Source organism: Gigantopelta aegis, chromosome 14 (assembly GCF_016097555.1).
Source record: "Gigantopelta aegis isolate Gae_Host chromosome 14, Gae_host_genome, whole genome shotgun sequence".
NCBI lineage: Eukaryota > Metazoa > Mollusca > Gastropoda > Neomphalida > Peltospiridae > Gigantopelta > Gigantopelta aegis.
The window spans coordinates 42,648,868-42,668,176 of NC_054712.1; the positions used below are offsets into that span (position 1 = coordinate 42,648,868).

The window sequence follows — 19,309 nt, forward strand, 5'->3', positions numbered from 1 at the left end:
GCACCGTCGTCATCCATGGTCTCTAATGTCTTCTTGGCCAGTGCAGTGTCAAGTTTGATTACTTTACGGTAACTCATGACATGACCTGCCTTGTGAAACATGTTCACCAGCTCTTTCGAACGTGTAGCTTGGTGAATTATTCAACGTTAAAAACGACAATTTTTGCAATAAATATTAGTTTCAAGCAGTTTCTTGACATTTGATCTCAAAACTGAATATGGCATTGGATTCCCCATATAAGAAAACCTACAAAAGCACATTTCATTAAAGTTTCTACCTTGTTTAGTCAAAATGATATGTTAATAAATACATTTCAGCCCGGCGGTGGCGGCCATCTTGGATTTCTTAATTTTGAGGCATTATCGGCCATTTTTGAGCTGGACATACAGCAGATTTGAGTTCAGCACCCCTCAATATCCCTAAAAAACTTGTATGCCCTAAATTAACACCATTTGCCTTCGGGGTTAAGATTTTTTTGAAAATTGACCCAGTCTATTAGTATATAAGGCGTTGAACAATCTGACACCTGCATATATAAGTGATTATTTCATACCATCATCAGGCTCAACTAAATATAACCTGAGATCAGCAACACATAATAATCTTGTATTGCCAAGACCCAACACTGAATTATATAAACACTCCTTCAGATATCCCGGTGTTGAAACATGGAATACAATCCCAGATTCTATTAAAAAAAAGTGTATCCTTACTTTCAGTTAAAAGACAATATAAAAAAATCATAACAACACTGGCTCTTGGTAATGTTCAGTAAAATCTTTACTCAGGAGTCTGTACGTTTAAATTATATTTGTTTATGATTATATTAAGTTGTGATAACATTTGTTTGTATATGTAAACAAAATTGTATTAATTATGTATGCATCATGCGTATTTACCTTATAGTTTTGATGCATTTAATGAAGAATAATTATGTTGTGTTTTGTTATTACATTGTTTATTTCATTATATGTTGAGTAATAATATTTAGTACTTAATAGACAGAAGGCCACAAGGGAGATTAGTGTACTACTATTTGTGTAACCTTCTTTAAATAAAGATTATTATTATTATTAAGAGAGAGAGAGAGAGAGAGAGAGAGAGAGAGAGAGAGAGAGAGAGAGAGAGAGAGAGAGAGAGAGAGAGAGAGAGAGAGAGAGAGAATAGTTAAACCAATTATGTGTTATAAATGCACCAAATGCCACAATGTTCTGTCTTTAGTGATATGAAATGAAATGAAACAAGCCAAACAGCATAAAATTAGCTTAAAGTGTTTATTTATTTATTTATTTATTTATTTATTTAACTTGCCTGTTGGCTGAATCTGTAATCATTATTGATGACGTCATACGTAGCTACGGAAAAAGAAAAGAACAGATAAATGACGTCACGATACTGCATTTACGTAAACGTACAGTAGAGCAGTAAGCAGTATGGCGAGTGAAGGCACACATTAGATCAGTGACCGATTTGGCGTTTAAATATTGCCCACAGTAGAGCAGTAAACATCATGGCCTGTAAAGATTGCTCTGTCCACCATGAGCCCACGACCGACGCGGCGCCGTACATTCGTATGTGTTCGGATCTGCTACAGGAAATCAGCAAACTACAGAAGGAGAACAAGGACTTGCGATGGAGCGTGTCTTGTCATCGAGAAAACACAGGTACTTTTACTCACTTTTAGACACATACTGAAAACACAGGTACTCTTACTCACTTTTAGACACATACTGAAAATACAGGTACTTATACTAACTTTTAGACACATACTGAAAACACGGGTACTTTTACTTTTAGACACATACTGAAAACACAGGTACTCTTACTCACTTTTAGACACATACTGAAAACACCGGTACTCTTACTCACTTTTAGACACATACTGAAAACAGGTACTCTTACTCACTTTTAGACAATTACTGAAAACACAGGTACTCTTACTCATTTTTAGACACATACTGAAAACATAGGTACTCTTACTCACTTTTAGACACATACAGAAAACACAGGTACTCTTACTCACTTTTAGACAAATACTGAAAACACAGGTACTCTTACTCACTTTTAGACAAATACTGAAAACACAGGTACTCTTACTCACTTTTAGACAAATACTGAAAACACAGGTACTCTTACTCACTTTTAGACACATACTGAAAACAGGTACTTTTACTCACTTTTAGACACATACTGAAAACAGGTACTTTTACTCATTTTAAACATACAGAAAACACAGGTACTCTTACTCACTTTTATACAAATACTGAAAACACGGGTACTTTTACTTACTTTTAGACACATACTGAAAACAGGTCCTCTTACTCACTTTTAGACAAATACTGAAAACAGGTACTTTTACTCACTTTTAGACATACAGAAAACACACGTACTCTTACTCACTTTTAGACAAATACTGAAAACACGGGTACTTTTACTTACTTTTAGACACATACTGAAAACAGGTGCTCTTACTCACTTTTAGACAAATACTGAAAACAGGTACTTTTACTCACTTTTAGACATACAGAAAACACAGGTACTCTTACTCACTTTTAGACAAATACTGAAAACGTACTTTTACTCACTTTTAGACATACTGAAAACACAGGTACTCTTACTCACTTTTAGACACATACAGAAAACACAGGTACTCTTACTCACTTTTAGACAAATACTGAAAACACAGGTACTTTTACTCACTTTTAGACATACTGAAAACACAGGTACTTTTACTCACTTTTAGACACATACTGAAAACAGGTACTTTTACTCACTTTTAGACACATACTGAAAACACAGGTACTTTTACTCACTTTTAGACACATACTGAAAACACAGGTACTCTTACTCACTTTTAGACAAATACTGAAAACACAGGTACTTTTACTCACTTTTAGACATACTGAAAACACAGGTACTTTTACTCACTTTTAGACACATACTGAAAACACAGGTACTTTTACTCACTTTTAGACACATACTGAAAACACAGGTACTTTTACTCACTTTTAGACACATACTGAAAACCTCATTTTAAAGATGTATTCTCAAAAAGGTTAAAGTTTGTTTCTTAAACAACACCACTAGAGCACATTGTTTTATTTATAATCGTCTATTGGATGTCAAACATTTGGTAATTCTTACATATAGTCTAAGAGAGGAAACCCGCTACATTTTTCATTAGTAGCAAGGGATCTTTTATATGCGCATCCCACAGACAGGACAATTCGCGGTCGGTTTAGGATCGATCCCCGTCGGTGGCCCCATTGGGATATTTGTCGTTCCAGCCAGTGCTCCACAAGTAGTGTGTTTCGATTAGCAGTAAGGGATCTTTTATATGCACCATCCCACAGACAGGATAGTACATACCACGGCCTTTGTTACAAAAGAGTAGTTCATGAAGTGGCGACAGCTGGTTTCCTCACTATATCTGTGTGGTCTTTAACCATATGTCTGACGCCATATAACCGTAAATAAAATGTGTTGAGTGCGTCGTTAAATAAACCATTTCCTTTATTTCCCACAGATAGGACAGTATATACCACGGCCTTTGGGTGTCTTATCAAAGTTGCAAGCGTCATGTTTTGTTTTGTTTTTACGTCACGCATACTTAATCGATTCCATATATTGAGATGAATATTTAACTATAAAATATGAAAATCGTAATGTCATAGGCTCCCATTTTTGCAAGGGGGTGGGTGGGATGGGTATGTATGTAGGGAGAAGTACAGGCTGATTTTTGCCCAAATTAAAAAAAAAAAAGCCCCAATCTGGATAACCACATTAAATTTTATTCATATTAGCATTACTGCCAAACAGCTATTTTAAATTTTTTGTCCCCCCCCCCCCCCAACCTAGATATCGGTCCTATGGACTGTAAACGTAATAATTTGTCTAACCGGATACGAAGGAAGGAACGACGCATTCAACACACAACACATAAGAAGCGGGGGGGGGGGGGGGGGGGGGGGGGGGGAGGGGAGGGGGACATGTGCTCCCCACACACACTTTGTAGCAGCAGCGATGTTTTTTTTAAAATATATTTATACATACATTTACATATGTGTGCGTGCGTGCGTGCGTGTGTGTGTGTGCCCCTCCCCCTACACGTTTTGACACCTTCCTTACGCCCGTGATTGGCATTCACAACAAACGATTATTAACCAAGTTAATAATGGTAAATTATTACCCATATGGTTCACAATATATTGGTTCATAGGAAAGTGATACGTCCCACTAGAACCACGATAATGACATCGATTTAGGGCGGGGCGTAGCCCAGTGGAAAAGCGTTCGCTTGATGTGCGGTCGGTCTAGGATCTATCCCCGTCGGTCGTTCCATTGAGCTATTTTTCGTTCCAGCCAGTGCACCACGACTGGTATATCAATGTGCTATCCTGTCTGTGGGATGGTGTATATAAAAGATCTCTTGCTGCTAATGGAAAAATGTGGCAGGTTTCCTCTCTATGACTGTGTCAAAATGACTATATGTTTGACATCCAACAGCCGATGATTAATAAATGAATATGCTCTAGTGGTGTCGTTAAACAAAACAAACATCGATTACAACCTTACAGGAAAGTCAACCAAACGAGTTCAGTGATATAAATTAAGATCGATTATGGGTAATAAATAGCATATTAAACTCGCTACCATTTCGTATCATGTTTATGTCCCTCGTGAAATAATTTCCATTTGAAATTTGACAATTGAATTGACAACTGAAAATTATTTCAGTCGGGACGTAAACACGATACAAAATGGAAGCTGGTTTGTTACTAGTATCTTATAAATATCAAATGGATTTATGACATGGACTTTAAAAGAGACATACCCTAGTTTTTAAACACTAAGGCATATTTTTGACTATTAGAGCCGTTTTTGATACATGTAACTGAAATCATATTTTACTTAGATTTTATGGTTTAGTTTATCAATTTCTGTACATTTAAAGTGTTTTTGGTTATCCTGGTGTTTTTAACATCACAAAATACCTTTCACATATTTTTAAAAACGCACGTGCGCTGAGAAGTAACAGTTATGGAGTCGAGTTTAGATCTATTTTTAGAGGGTATTTCACCATTTCAAAGTCACAGACTCATGTTACACTGAATTGTAACTTTATCCAAATATGTTAAAGGTTTGTTAATTAACTAAACGTAGTGTTAATTTTCACCGGTTAAAACTAGGGTCTGTCTCTTTATGGGTTAGTGATAGGCTAAATAATCCTTTTTACGGGATGTTTTTACACACGTCAAATTTAATTTTCACTGCGCATCGTAGTTACTTACCTACCATCATAGTGTTGACAATTTCACTTTTTAACCGCAGATATACTACTAACACCTCAGTAGATTGATTATATCAGTTGTTTACTTATTGCTGTTTACAGATGATACCGACTGGCAAGCGGATTGTTCTGAGAAAAGACACGCAACGGCAGACGATCTGGGTAAAGGCAGAGTGGCGGAATCATCACACGCAGGCTACTCTGACACAGCAGGGCCGACAGGGCGCTATTCGCCCGCGCCGACAGGGCGCTATTCGCCCTGCGAGGAATGTCAACGGATTGAGACTGCAAAAGTCGAATTTGACCAACAAAGTTGTTCATCTCAAAACACGCCACTCTGGCGGAAGTCAGCGGCAATACTGGGTACGTTGTGTAGTAATTTCTCGTTCCAACCAGTGCACCACGACTGGTATATCAAAAATCCGTGATATATGCTGTCCTGTCTGTGGAATGGTGCATATAAAAGATAACTTGCTACTATCAAAAACATGTTGCGAGTTTTCTCCTAACACTATAATATGTCAAAATTATCAAATGTTTGACATCCATTAGCCCGTCGGCTTGGTTGTGTTAGCCATTGTAAGGCATGTTCGACAAACAGAGCCTTTTTGGCGACTACACTTACATTTCAAATACATTTTCCTGTTTAGAATAGGCACCCAGTGTTCCTATGTGTTTGCGATCAGGTGCTGATAGTTGTAGCAGTCATCTTTCATTTAATATTGTAATATATATTTTTCGTACGTACGAAATTATTGAAGGTCAAATCCCTTTTGAGGATACCACAAACATTAGAACGACATCAAAACACCTTGTTTATACAGACACTGACATTCTAAACAAGAAAATATCTTTAATTTGTAAGTTTGTCTTCAAAAAGGCTCCGCGTTTCGTACACATATTACAGTAGCAGAAAACTCTGGACAGTCCCTTTAATATATTTTAATATCAGTGTTTGCTTCATGCAGTTTCTACAATAGCTTCCACTACTGATTTACAGTCGTGCACACTGGCAGGGATGGGGAACAAACAACCGCTCTGTCATGAAGCTACGCCACTGATACTAGTCAGGGTCAACTTGACCGTAAGCACCATAATTGTGTTATATTGAGGTAACAGTATATTATTTACTGTTTCTACACATAATAATTTTAAAAGTTTTAACAAATCGCGATATATGTATACTAAAAGGCAAAGGTTATTGTGACACACAAAAGACAAAGATAATTGATGATAAGTTTTTACTGCCGTGTATGAAACGTTATAACATAGAAAGAGAAACCGAAGGTATGGAAACGAGCAATATTCCATAAAAATGGCGCACCTGCCATGTACAAATGAGCCACGTCACTAGAGGGGGTCTAGAGCGAAGTTCATACAGTCAGTAGCGATGTGTCCACCTTGAGCACTGATACATGCCTGGTACCGTCGTCTCATTGAGGCCACTAAACGCTGGAGAAAGGGATGGTACGGGCTGTGAGGGTTGTTGGCTGGAACCTGTTTCGCAGATGCGTGGTTCGGATCCATGTGTCTTGGCGAGGGGTTGTCACGGGTGGTCGGCCGCAACGGGGACGGTCCCTGACCTGGTTGTTTTGTTGATATCATTGCCATAAGTGCCATATGGTGTTTCTGTAGACGTTGAATTGACGTGCGACCTCACGCTGCGAGGTCTCAGATTCAACCATCCCTATGATTCGCCATCTGTCATTTTTCACTGAGGCGTGACATGACGAAATTGCATCAAACGGTTCACTAATGGGGTTTTTCTGACTTCTGGACTTCTAAAGGCTGCAATGAATGGCAATGATTTGCGACTGGATGTCTGGCCTTTTATAGTGAACACTGGACAGCATTTCTCCCGAATAGTCCATGTTTCTTGCACAAAGCATGCAATCGCTGCAACAACTGCTTGGTTGCATTTCTTTGAGCTGTTTCATGCACATTTTCTCTAGTTTACATCCATAAATCCATTCACAAATTTATTACTCCAAACAATCCATGTCACAATAACTTTTGCTTTTGAGTATATTTTAACAAGTAGCCAGAGAGGAAAAAACGCCGAGACAAACCCAACCCTGTAAAATAAATATCAGTGTCATGGGGAAAATTAAATAAATCTGAGGAAATGCTGGCTACGTCATTGGTATTCTTATTCTTACCTCTTTTTTTTCTCTTTTTCCTTCTTTCACTAATTCATTTATTCTTCAAAACAATCACGCCCTCACACCATATCAAACAAAAACCCGTAGGTCCATGGGTGGGCATGACATTATTTCTCTTTAGGTCGTGGCATAAAAATTATTTTACATGTCTGCTTCCATTTTTATTTTAGGCGACTGTCGAAATTGTCGTCCAAATTATTTAAAACTTTAGAATGACGACAATAAACTTATTTTCATTAGAAAATACACCCACTGATTTTATCGATCATAGATAACTAATAAACCAAATAAAGGCATAGCACCTTTTGTCCAACCCCCGTTCTGTTCTGCAGAGGTGTCCCCAGGACAGCGTGCTTGAACCTTAATTTGATATAGGCACGTCAAATGTTTATTAGTATTAGCAGTATACAGTCACCCTAGCGTACCCTTCGCGAAAAGAGTTTGCTTGTTGGTTTTGCATAGATGTATGTTGAAAGGCTAATTATTTGGAACATGAAGTAAATTCTTAAGATTAGTTTTTTTTTTAAATTACATTTGGGTTTTTTGGTGTGTTTTTTTTTACCAGAAGTGCATACGGTTTAGCTGTAATGAGGCTTTGTATTCATGCATCGGGTTTTCCTTGTGGCAAAAGTGGGGCGCGATCAATTGGGTAAATTTCAAACAAGCTGATTTTGTTCAGAAATAAATAGCTAAACCATTATTCAAATGAATGATGGTTTGATGAGCAAAGTTTCCAAAAATATATGCGTCATATCCGCCAACTCCCGCTTGGGTGTCGTTTGTATGGGTGTGAACATTGTCAGAAATACACCCAAAATCATGCAGTTTGGAAACACATTTTGGAATATAATACAAAAGTTTAACTCAAAATATTTAAAATGAGTCCTCTTTATAATTATGTCCCTATTTGCAGTTTCCTTGAGACAAAAAATACCTGTTTCTTTCTTCGTTTTAAAACCATAGGTGGGCACATAGGATGCCAGGGGCTGGCATAAATAAATCTTAACTTACGAATCACAAATAACTTTGATCTTTTTACCTAACAACGCTGCGACATAGATGCGCATGCTTAAATTATTTCCATAATGTGTTTGCAGAATGTAATGAGTGGAAAAACGAATGGAAAAACGAGTGGAAAAACGATTGGAAAAGCAACCGGAAGAACAAGGTGCAAGCGTCGTTTAATACAATTCGTTCTATTCCGGAAGATACCGAACCTGACACCGACACGAAATTGTCACAAACAAACCGCTCGGTGTTTCCTATGTATGGGGAGGCATCTGCATCAGGCGGATATGACGAGCAAAAGAACAATCACAGGAGTTTGGAGGCCGATTCGTCATCACTGGAGTCTCGATCACCGAAAGTTTATCTCAAGTCTGGGGTCCTCCATCGTAATATGACATCACCGGAGGACGACGTGAAAAAAGAAAATGTAGGGTTTTTTCCCATAGGTAGGTAGCAACAAAATTGTGTTCTCTGTGCATGTTAGAAGTGGGGTTTTGGTCGAGTGGCGGATCTAACGGGAGTAGGTAAAAAAAAACCCACCTCTAATTATCCTCAAAAGGTTCAGGCACGTCTCCCCTGGGCACAACTTCTAATATCACCAATTCATTGATGGAATGGGGCAGGGTAAATTTAAGATGCCAAAATTTGCGAAAGAGACTATTTAATTAATTAATTAATTAATTAATTAAAAATTCAGGTTTATATATATATATATATATATATATATATATATATATATATATAATTTTTTTAATTTATTTATTGTTTTTTGGGGGTGCAGAACAGTATCAAGAGGGCGTCAATAGTGACGAAGGTTTCCGAAAATCGTCTCGTTCACACTCGGCAGACCGAGATAACAGATATACGAACATTAGCGAAGGTGCGTGGAGGTATCCTCGTTCCCACTCGGCAGACTCCCGAGTCACTCGCCATCTGTCGAGGTCGGTGACGTATGCAGATGACCCCATTCCAGATAGCAGATTCCTTGCGAATTCGAGTCATGAAAAGGCGAGAACTGTTCCAATCTCGGCTCCCGTGACGTATGCAGATGACCTCATTCCAGATGGTAGATGCCTTGCGAATTCGAGTTATCAAAAGGCGAGAACTGTTCCAACCTCGGCTCCCGTGACGTATGCAGATGAACCCATTCCAGATGGCAGATTCCTTGCGAATTCGAGTTATCAAAAGTCGAGAACTGTTCCAACCTCGGCGTCCGTGACCTATGCAGATGACCCCATTCCAGATGGAAGATTCCTTGCGAATTCGAGTTATCAAAAGTCGAGAACTGTTGCAACCTCGGCGTCCGTGACCTATGCAGATGACCCCATTCCAAATGGCAGATTCCTTGCGAATTCGAGTCATCAAAAGGCGAGAACTGTTCCAACCTCGGCGTCCGTGACCTATGCAGATGATCCCTTCCCAGATGGCAGAATCCTTTCGAATTCGAGTCATCAAATGTCGAGAAGTGTTCCAATCTCGACTACCTCGGCGTCCCCCCGTCAAGATTTAATTCAGCCAATATATTCTATAGATTCCGAAAGGGTGTGTCGTTCTTTCTCGACTAATCAAGATGGCAGTCACCCTTCTGGATTTCATCGCGGAACACTTCCATCACCGTCTCCGAAACGTAAGTACAGTCTCAGTAACGGAACTGAAATGAAACAAAACAAAACCACCAACACCAACACCAACACCGCCATCATCAACAAAAACAACAACAACAACAACAACAACAAAAAATAATAAATAAATAAATAAATAATCAAACAAATAAAAATAATTTAGTGATTTAAAATATTAATAAAAAGTAATTCTTAAACTTAAAATTTGCTTTTACTATAAAAACACGCAGATAAAACGTGCGATAAAGGTAAATGTGGAAGTAATCACAATTTATCTATATGTTTTTTTAAAGGGACAGACACTAGTTTTTAAACACTAAGGCATATTTTTCACCTAGAGTCTAGTTTTAACTGGTAAAAATGGACACTATGTTTAGTTAATATACAAATCTGTAACAAATTTGGATACAATAGAAAGAAACGAGTCTGTGACGTTGAAATACCCTTAAAAATAGACTAAAACGCGACTCCATAACCCTTACTTCTCAGACGCACGTGCGTTTTTAAAAACATGAAAAATGCAGTTCGTGATATTAGAAACACCAGGATGACATGAAACACTTCGGTTGTACGGACATGGATAATCTAAACAATAAAGTATAAGTAATGTTTGATTTCAGTGAATCATAAACGGCTCTAATAGTGAACAATTATGCCTTAGTGTTTAAATGAATGAATGAATGAATGTTTAACGACACCCCAGCACGAAAAATACATCGGCTATTGGGTGTCAAACTATGGTAAATGGGAAAAAAACGACCCTTAGTGTTTAAAGCGTAGGGTCTGTCCCTTTAAACAACAATGGTGGTATAGTTTTTAAACAGCGTTTAGCTATAAGAACATGGATTACCAAATAAGCGAATCAGGGTAGACTGTTCGAATACGACAGGGCTTCTAGAAGTTTTATAAAATCCACTAGCCATGGGACCAGTGATTTTAAAAATGTACCAGCCACAATTAACAATTCACTAGCCCTACTTTGCTAAATAATAGTAATAATCAGATATGTCACCTAAAGATGTAGATAGAGCTTGGAAAACACTAACATTGGGGGGGGGGGGGGGGGGGGGGGGGGTGTTGAGGTGGGGACAGGATATTCATATTTACAAAATAGACTTAACTGTAACATTTGACCTTCTTTTCACTAGTCGTCGGGCATGGCAATAGTAGTTATTTACTAGTCCAACATTGAATATCACTAGCCATGGGACTGGGGCTACCATAATCTAGAAGTCCTGGCAATACCATAAGCAAGGCCTTTAGTCTATAAAACAAGATTGTGATCTATTACAAATGATTAAGTATATTTGAAAACAACCCCGAGGTCCAGTGCCTTCAAGTGAAACGTTCGACTGGTTGTATTTGTTTTCTGTTTCCAGGAATGGTGTTCCAGTCTAACATCACGACGGTGAGCGCCACAGATCTAGAGGGAAGGGAATCTCCAATCATGTCTAGAACCCTCTCCCTCAAACGTGAGTCAGTCTGAAGGCGACGTCACACGGCACGAGTGTTTGGTACGAGAATAGCGGACAGTTACAAAGACAACGTTAAGATTTCTAAGGTTGCTATAACATCCGCTTTTCCCGTACGAAGCACTCGCATATAACAGATCCCTTGCTGCTAATCGAAAAGAGTAGCCCATGAAGTGGCAAAAGCGGGTTTCCTCTCTCAATATCTGTGTGGTCCTTAACCATATGTCTGACGCCGATGTGTTGAGTGTGTCGTTAAATAAAACATTTCCTTTCATTTCATTTCGTATCGTGTGGCGTCGCCTTTAGATCCACAAACCTTTTGTCCTTCCAACTGAGGTCCAAACACCGTGACGTGCACACACCTCGGATATATGGACTGTCTGTCTAGGACAGGACTATTGGTTAGATACGTCGGCTTAGCGTCCTTAGCCCTACCTATTGAGCTACGTACTGGCGCTTGGTTGAAGCTTGTTGTACTGACTTGATATATACCAAGCATCAAACCGGGAGAGAGGTTGGATCCCACTTCCCCTTGCTAAAACAACAATCATTATGCTAGTACTGCTAAAGCAATACATGTCCTCTACCGAGGCCCCAACAATTTCTCGTATCCCCTAAGTTCAAGGGCCATAACTCCGTCAAGTCTGGGTAAATTGCCATTTAAGTCAAACTTGATCTGTAACAGTATATGATAAAGCTATACGCAAAATTTCAGATCAATATCTGAACACCTGAAGAAACAAGAGTCCGGAAAACTAATTTTCTTATCTCCTAAGTCCATGGACCATAACTCAATCAAAAATGGGTAAATCACCATGGAAGTTAAACTTGATCTGTAACAGTACATGATAGCAAAGTTTCTCAAAGCATTCTAAAACAAAACATCCAGAAAACTATATGTGCCGCAGATGGACGGACAGGCAGACGGACAAAAGGACGGAGATGAGATCTATAGTGCCCTCCGGTTGGGCCGGTAGGGGACTAAAAAAACAAAAGTCGTCTATTTATAATACCCAGAAGGAGGTGTAGTTGCATTTTTATGTTACAATAGCAGATGATGTTATAGTATGGAGAGACTGTGTATTTCTTACAAGTGTAGTTCTGTTTGTATTTTACATTATAACCGATGGTACAATGTGACGAAGTGACATTAAAGCTTTAAACTCGATAGTCAAAGTACCGTACCGTCATTCACAAGCCAGCTATTAATACATAGTATCCTGCAACCACTGTTTCTATTGACATATTATGATGACCGATTAAAGCAAAGTCATAAACGTATACTAGCAGATTATGACTTTCGACACTCATATGACGTCATACGCATAGCTACATTACAAAATTGCTCATTTGACCTCTCGGTCATCGTACAATGTGGCTAAAATATTAGAAATAATAGCCCCTCCCTTTAATTTTTTATGGTCTGCAGGATAAAGATAATAAGTAGTTACAGACGTCGAATATCTGCTTTATCCTGTTCAGGCCGAATGAGAAATTTCCAATTCTTACCTTCACAGATTAAAGCAGATATCCGACGTCATTAACTAGTTATTCTCTATTTATATGACCCATGTGATACTGCTCTGTTCGTCCATACATGTCCCATAATTTGTATTGCACCCATGTTCCTGCACAAGTTATGAAAACAAACTTAGAAAATATTTTACCGTCTCTCCCAAGCGACGAAATAACCACATGCTAGATACCCATATAGTGTAAAATGTGCTGAGTTGCTAAAGACACATTCCTTTCCTTTGACCAGAGTCAGAAGGACGTCCTCTGTACGGAGAGTCAAGCTCGTTCACTCCAGGACCTGCCGTCGTCTCGTCCAATTCCATGGAGAATAGTGAGTCGCTGCCCTCTATCTAGGTTCAGACTGCCAACTGCCTGCAGAAAGTTGGCCGACTTCTATGACGGTCCACTTGCTAGTCTGGGGCCTAATTCACTAAACTCTCGCAACTTTACGATCTCGCAGTGCAATGTTAAAAGACTTGCAAAGAGAATGATTTGTTGTCTAGTAGAGCCAAAGAGACCTTTGTGAATTAGGCTCCTGAGCGCTCTTACAACTCGATTTTCGTGATACACGACGTCTACGATGGCCGTCGTATCCGATTCAAAAAATTTATCGCACCCGATATTTGTTGCTAGTGTGAGCACGTTATTACACGTATACGCGACGTCCAGTTGTTGGTCTGAACGCACCCGTGACGTCGTAAGTTGGGAGAAATCACAACGCGACCGTTGAGTTGGTCAACTTTCTGCTGGCAGTTGACAGTCTGGGCCTAGCAGTAGTGTATACTGATCCTGAATAATACAGTCGATCACAGACCTTGACGTGAAAAGAGGAGTGATTAATTGCTACCTTAACTTAAATTAAATAATTTTTTTTTACCTAAACCCTAGTCTCAACCCGCAAAAATGGACACTAACTTTGGTTAATTTACAAACCTGTAACAAATTTGGATACAACAGACAGACAGACATGTTTTATTTAACGACGCACTCAAGACATTTTATTTACGGTTATATGGCGTCAGTTGGATACAACAGAGTGAAACAAGAGTCTTTGACGTTGAAATATCCTTAAAAATAGACTACAACGCAACTCCATAATCATTACTTCTTAGACGCACGTGCGTTTTAAAAAAAATATTAAAAATGCATTTTGGTATTAGAAACACCAGGGTGACCAGAAACACTTCGATGGTACGGAAATTGATAAACTAAACAATAAAATATAAGTAATGTTTGATTTCAGTAATCATAAACGGCTCTAATAGTAGAACATATGCCTTAGTGTTTAAAAACTAGGGTCTGTCCCTTTAAGGGGAGCCATGTAAGATATTACCATATTGATACCATATACAAATGAACAGGATGAGGGTGCATAAATATTACTCCTCGAATTAGTCTCGTGTGAGTGATGGGGAGCGGGAATGATAGCTCCCCTCAACTGGCGAAGTCTGCGATCCTACTTCTCTCCATCTGTTTCTATTTCTACCAATCCCCGTCGGTGAGCCCATTGGGCTATTTCTCGTTCCAGCCAGTGCACCACGACTGGTATAACCAAAGGCCGTGGTATGTGCTATCCTGTCTGTGGGATGGTGCATATAAAAGATCCCTTGCTACTAGTTCAAAACTAGCGGGTTTCCTCTCTAAGACTGTGTCAAAATGACCAAATGTTTGACATTCAATAGCCGATGATTAATAAAACAATGTGCTCTAGTAGTGTCGTTAAACAAGACAAACTTTATTTTTCACTATGTCTGCCAATATTGCTTTCGTTGTTTCTATTTCTCTGTCCGCTTCTATATATTATGCTTGCCCATTCGTCCGTATATCCGTTGCGTTTATTCCAAAAACAAATTAGTGCAGATCTTAAGGTCATACTAATATGTCATGTTCCTCTCTCTCACATTTTACCAGCGGAGTTAACGTGGTCCTCGGCAGACGGCACCAACGTCTGCCGCAAGAGCTGGTCCACCACCGTGCACAGCACGAACGAGATCCCCAAGACCGGCGAGGTGGACGATGTCATCCAGTCGTACCGCTGCATCGGCGAGATCGCCTTCCAACTGGAGCGCCGCATCCTCGACTACGTCTTCAGGAGGAACGACCGACATCGATCCGGACTCTGCCACCGCAGGCGTTTCTATGGTTACACCGTCAGCAACATCCCGTCGATGATCTCGAAGGAGGCCGAGGACGCCCAAGGACGGTTCAGCCCGAAACGCGACGCGGAGATCCGAAACCGCCTGGCTCGCATCATGGTCCACCTGGCTAGGCTAGGGTATGACATGCAGAAGCATGGCCTGGTGGCGCAGAAGGTCATCAACAAGTATGGGCTTTTGAGTCGAATCCCCGCCAAGAGCGCGGCGGACGCCTGTTGGATAAACGACGAGTACAGTCTGCGCCGGCTGGTCACAAAACTCGTCGTTGATGAGAGGGAGAGATCGGATGTTCGGATTTTACTCCAGTGTCTGCTGCTGCTAGCGCGGGAAGATGGAAAACCCATATTTCTGTGGTGATAACTAAGGGAGATGAGGAACGTTTGATAATACGTAATAATAACTAAGGGGAATAATCCATCACCGTACTTAGGGTAATCAAACGAACGGAAAGATATTTCTTTGGTGATAACTAAGGGAGATAACGAACTTTATATATTACGTAATAATAACTAAGGGGAATAATCCATCACCGTACTTAGGGTAATCAAACGAACGGAAAGATAGTAAGCCGATATTTATTTGGTAATAACTAAGGGAGACAACACTTAAAAATAACCAATGGGAATAACTGTACTTGGGGTAATGGCAAGAACGGAAAGATAGCAAGCGGATATTTCTTTGGTGATAACTAAGGGAGATCACGAGCTTTTGATAATACGTTATAATAACCAATGGGAATAACTGTACTTACGGTAATCAAATGAACAAAAGGATAGCAAACCCATATTTTTGGGTGATAATCAGGCCTATTAAGGGAGATAACGAACTTTTGATAATAGTTAATAATAACTAAGGGGAATAACCCGTAACCGTACTTATTGGTAATTAACTGATAAAGCATAGAAAGATAGAAAGCCGATATTTCTTTGGTGATAACACAAGGAAAAAACGAACTTGTGATAATATGTAATAATAACCCATAGACATACTTAGTGGTAATCAACTGATAACTAGGATCTCCACGAGTACTCGAGTACTCGGGCACGGGTCTAGCAAGACTCGAGTCCGTTGACAGAACTCGAGTACCCGTGCAAGGAAGAGCACTCTCATTTAATTATATTTTTTAAAGTCAGTTTGCCATATGCTTGCCGCCTGTTACATTATAAGACATGGAGGCAACCCAAAAGTCGCATGTGTGGAATGGAGTACAACGGCATACTTTAGCATCCATGTTCAGCTCTCGAATTAAAATGCATAATACTGTTTTACTTTATTCCTTAGTCTCATTATCATCTAGTGTAGGTGTCGGGTACTCGGGTCCGGGTCGAGTTTGATTCCCGAGTATTCGAGTACAATATTTTGGACTCGTGGAGGCCCTACTGATAACGCATGGAAAGTTGGAAAACCTATATTTCTTTGATTATAACTAATGAAAAAACCCAACTAACTTTTGATAATACTTAATAATAACCAATGGGAATAACGGTACTTAGAGAAATCAAACGAACGAAACGATAGCAAAGCGATTTTCATTGGTGATAACTAACAAGGGAGATAACGAACCTTTGATAATACGTAATAATAGTCAAGGGGAATAACCCATAACCGTACCTTGTGGTAATCAAATGATAATACATGGAAATATGGCAAACCGATATTTAACTAAGGTCGATACAAAATAATACGTAATAATCAAGACAAATAAGTTCAAATAACAGATAACCTTACTTTGTGATAACCAACAGGAATGCATTCATTAAATGAAAACTTTGCAAAAACTAAAAGGAAATAACCATATGAGGTAATTCGGTCACACCAAAAGGACGTACCCGTAACCAACGTGATGATAACCAAGGGAAGTAACCAAATTATAATAACGGTAATTGGTAATAACCAAAGGGAATACCCGAAACGGGGACATGAATTTGAGATAACCAGGGAGAGTAACAATAAGCGAACTTTATGATAACTATACTAGAGGGAATAAAAAATTTAAAATTTAGCTTGGTGATAACGAGAAAATAACTAAAAAGCGGACTTGGTGATAACTAGTGTAGACGAACATTGAGCCTCAGCAGTATCCAAAATGAACAATCAATAAATGGGTCTGAATATAACCAAATGGAACAGCCCGAACAGCAGACATAGAAGTGTCTGATTATGGTTGTAACAAATAATAACATTCAATAGCTATACTACCTGGATATTTTACTTGGTTTTCTTCTTTTGTTTACTTAAAAGTGTTCCATGGTTTATACATATATATACATTATGAATTTAATGATAATATAACCAAAGTAAAATGTATTTTGTAAATACTATAAATAAAGTTGAATTTTTCGTTGATGTATATGTCTGAATATAACCAAATAAAACAGCCCAAACAGCAGACATAGAAGTGATCCATATGTCTGATTAATGTTGTAACAAATAATAACATTCAATAGCTACTACCTGGATATTTTACTTGGTTTTCTTCTTTTGTTTACTTAAAAGTGTTCCATGGTTTACAAATATATATACATTATGAATTTAATGATAATATAACCAAAGTAAAATGTATTTTGTAAATACTATAAATAAAGTTGAATTTTTCGTTGATGTATTTGTAAACTGTTTTCTTGTATTTGACTTGAGCAAGTTCCAGTATTTGAGAATATGCATTGTGAATGAAGTGGTATTGTGACAAAAATAAGTGTTTGTTTTGGTTTGTAACAATACTATATTCATTAGGTATGTGAGAAAAACAAGTGATTGCAGTAATTGGTATCATTAGAAAGAGCTAGAAAAGACATTTAAAATGGTCTTTGAATTGTGATGATAGGATAAATATTGAGGGTGCTATGGTATTTTGAAGTCGCCTAATTTGGGGTGGTTTTCGTCAATGGATTAACATTCAAAACAAAAGAAACACTGTGACCATTTTCTTTAAAAATGTGCTTCAAAATGCCATACAACCCTTCATCTGTATCATTGGTAAGAAAGACTCCCACCACTAAGAGATGGGTTATTGCCTCTTAAAATCATCTTATCACAATATCAGTCATTTTAATTCACTAATAATTAATTAATTACCTACCTAATTACCCGGTAATTAGCGGTAGTCCCATTCTGAAAAATGCCCTTAACATTTGGAATATTTCAACAAAACCTGCACCAGCAAAGAGCTATCAAAAAGTTCTATCAGATGGGTCTATTCTCACTTGAATAATCACATTCAAAACATACTAAAACGAACATCAAAACTGATGAAAATAAACCATATGTAGAAAATAAACACTGAGCACATGGCTAATTTCAATGTAAACAACAGTCTGGACCAATCAGGTGGCAGCATTTGGGTCACGTGACCTAATTTCCAGTCGCGTGCACACTTTTAAAACAAAACATGCCAGACAAAATCATTAACCATCGGCATTATTAAATCCCAAATTTCAATGAAATGCATATCAAAGTCATCTTTGCTTGTTAATAAACTATTCTGATTACAATTTGAAGAATTCCAATGAGATTAACCATCATTATTTTGAGGTTGATTATCGAAGGTTTGTTGACAAAACAGCCCATCAACGGCTTGGACACCCGATCCTGCTGCTGGTATAAATCAGTGGCTGTATGTAGGATTGTCTTGAAAATCCACATAAAGGTAGAACAGAACACATACTACAGGTCTATATAAGTTTGAAAAGAGTCTATACTTGCTTTTCGGTAAATCGGAGGCGTTTTTTATTGGTTATGTATACCGAAATTTTAACAGACGATTTGTGAAACTTCTAGGAATCCTATGGAAATAAATCGAAGACGAGGCAACTGTTGAAAATGTAAACTACGTCATCAGTATAAGTATAGATTTTCAACCTTGCGCCCACGACCCAAAAAATGAACTTGAAAGTACAGCATTTCCACTGCCCGCTGCACTGCGATCAACCCAGAAACCAGGTATTTGACCTAAGCATATGCGATGCCTGGGGCCGATTCTCACATACCTATATTATTCATGCGAGGATTCAGCTGGGGGCCTAAGGACCCCCCCCCCCCCCACCCCCACCCCCACCCCTATTTTGGTCAAATATTATATTTTACA

The 19,309-nt window shown here is 38.6% G+C and overlaps 1 protein-coding gene across 3 annotated transcripts; it reads left to right on the top strand.

Annotated features, from left to right (window-relative positions):
* Positions 1–1,401: 1,401 nt before the first annotated feature.
* On the top strand, positions 1,402–17,917 carry LOC121388787 (platelet binding protein GspB-like). 3 transcript variants are annotated; one of them, XM_041520283.1, is made up of 7 exons: positions 1,402–1,664; positions 5,393–5,653; positions 8,550–8,906; positions 9,242–10,087; positions 11,462–11,554; positions 13,317–13,400; positions 14,981–17,917. In XM_041520283.1, the coding sequence occupies exons 1-7, from the start codon at positions 1,511–1,513 to the stop codon at positions 15,580–15,582; spliced, it is 2,397 nt and encodes a 798-aa protein (XP_041376217.1). In that variant the 5' UTR covers positions 1,402–1,510; the 3' UTR covers positions 15,583–17,917. The 3 variants fall into 3 exon arrangements, with proteins under 3 accessions (XP_041376217.1, XP_041376218.1, XP_041376219.1); XM_041520284.1 differs by lacking the exon at positions 13,317–13,400; XM_041520285.1 differs by lacking the exon at positions 8,550–8,906.
* The last annotated feature ends 1,392 nt before the right edge of the window (positions 17,918–19,309 follow it).

Bases quoted from the DNA above. Each gene is read 5' to 3' on its own strand.
- LOC121388787 (XM_041520283.1), top strand. From the start codon at position 1,511: ATGGCCTGTAAAGATTGCTCTGTCCACCATGAGCCCACGACCGACGCG. The intron at 5,654-8,549 runs GTACGTTGTGTA...ATGTGTTTGCAG, and splicing joins GAAGTCAGCGGCAATACTGG to AATGTAATGAGTGGAAAAAC. The intron at 8,907-9,241 runs GTAGGTAGCAAC...TTGGGGGTGCAG, and splicing joins TGTAGGGTTTTTTCCCATAG to AACAGTATCAAGAGGGCGTC.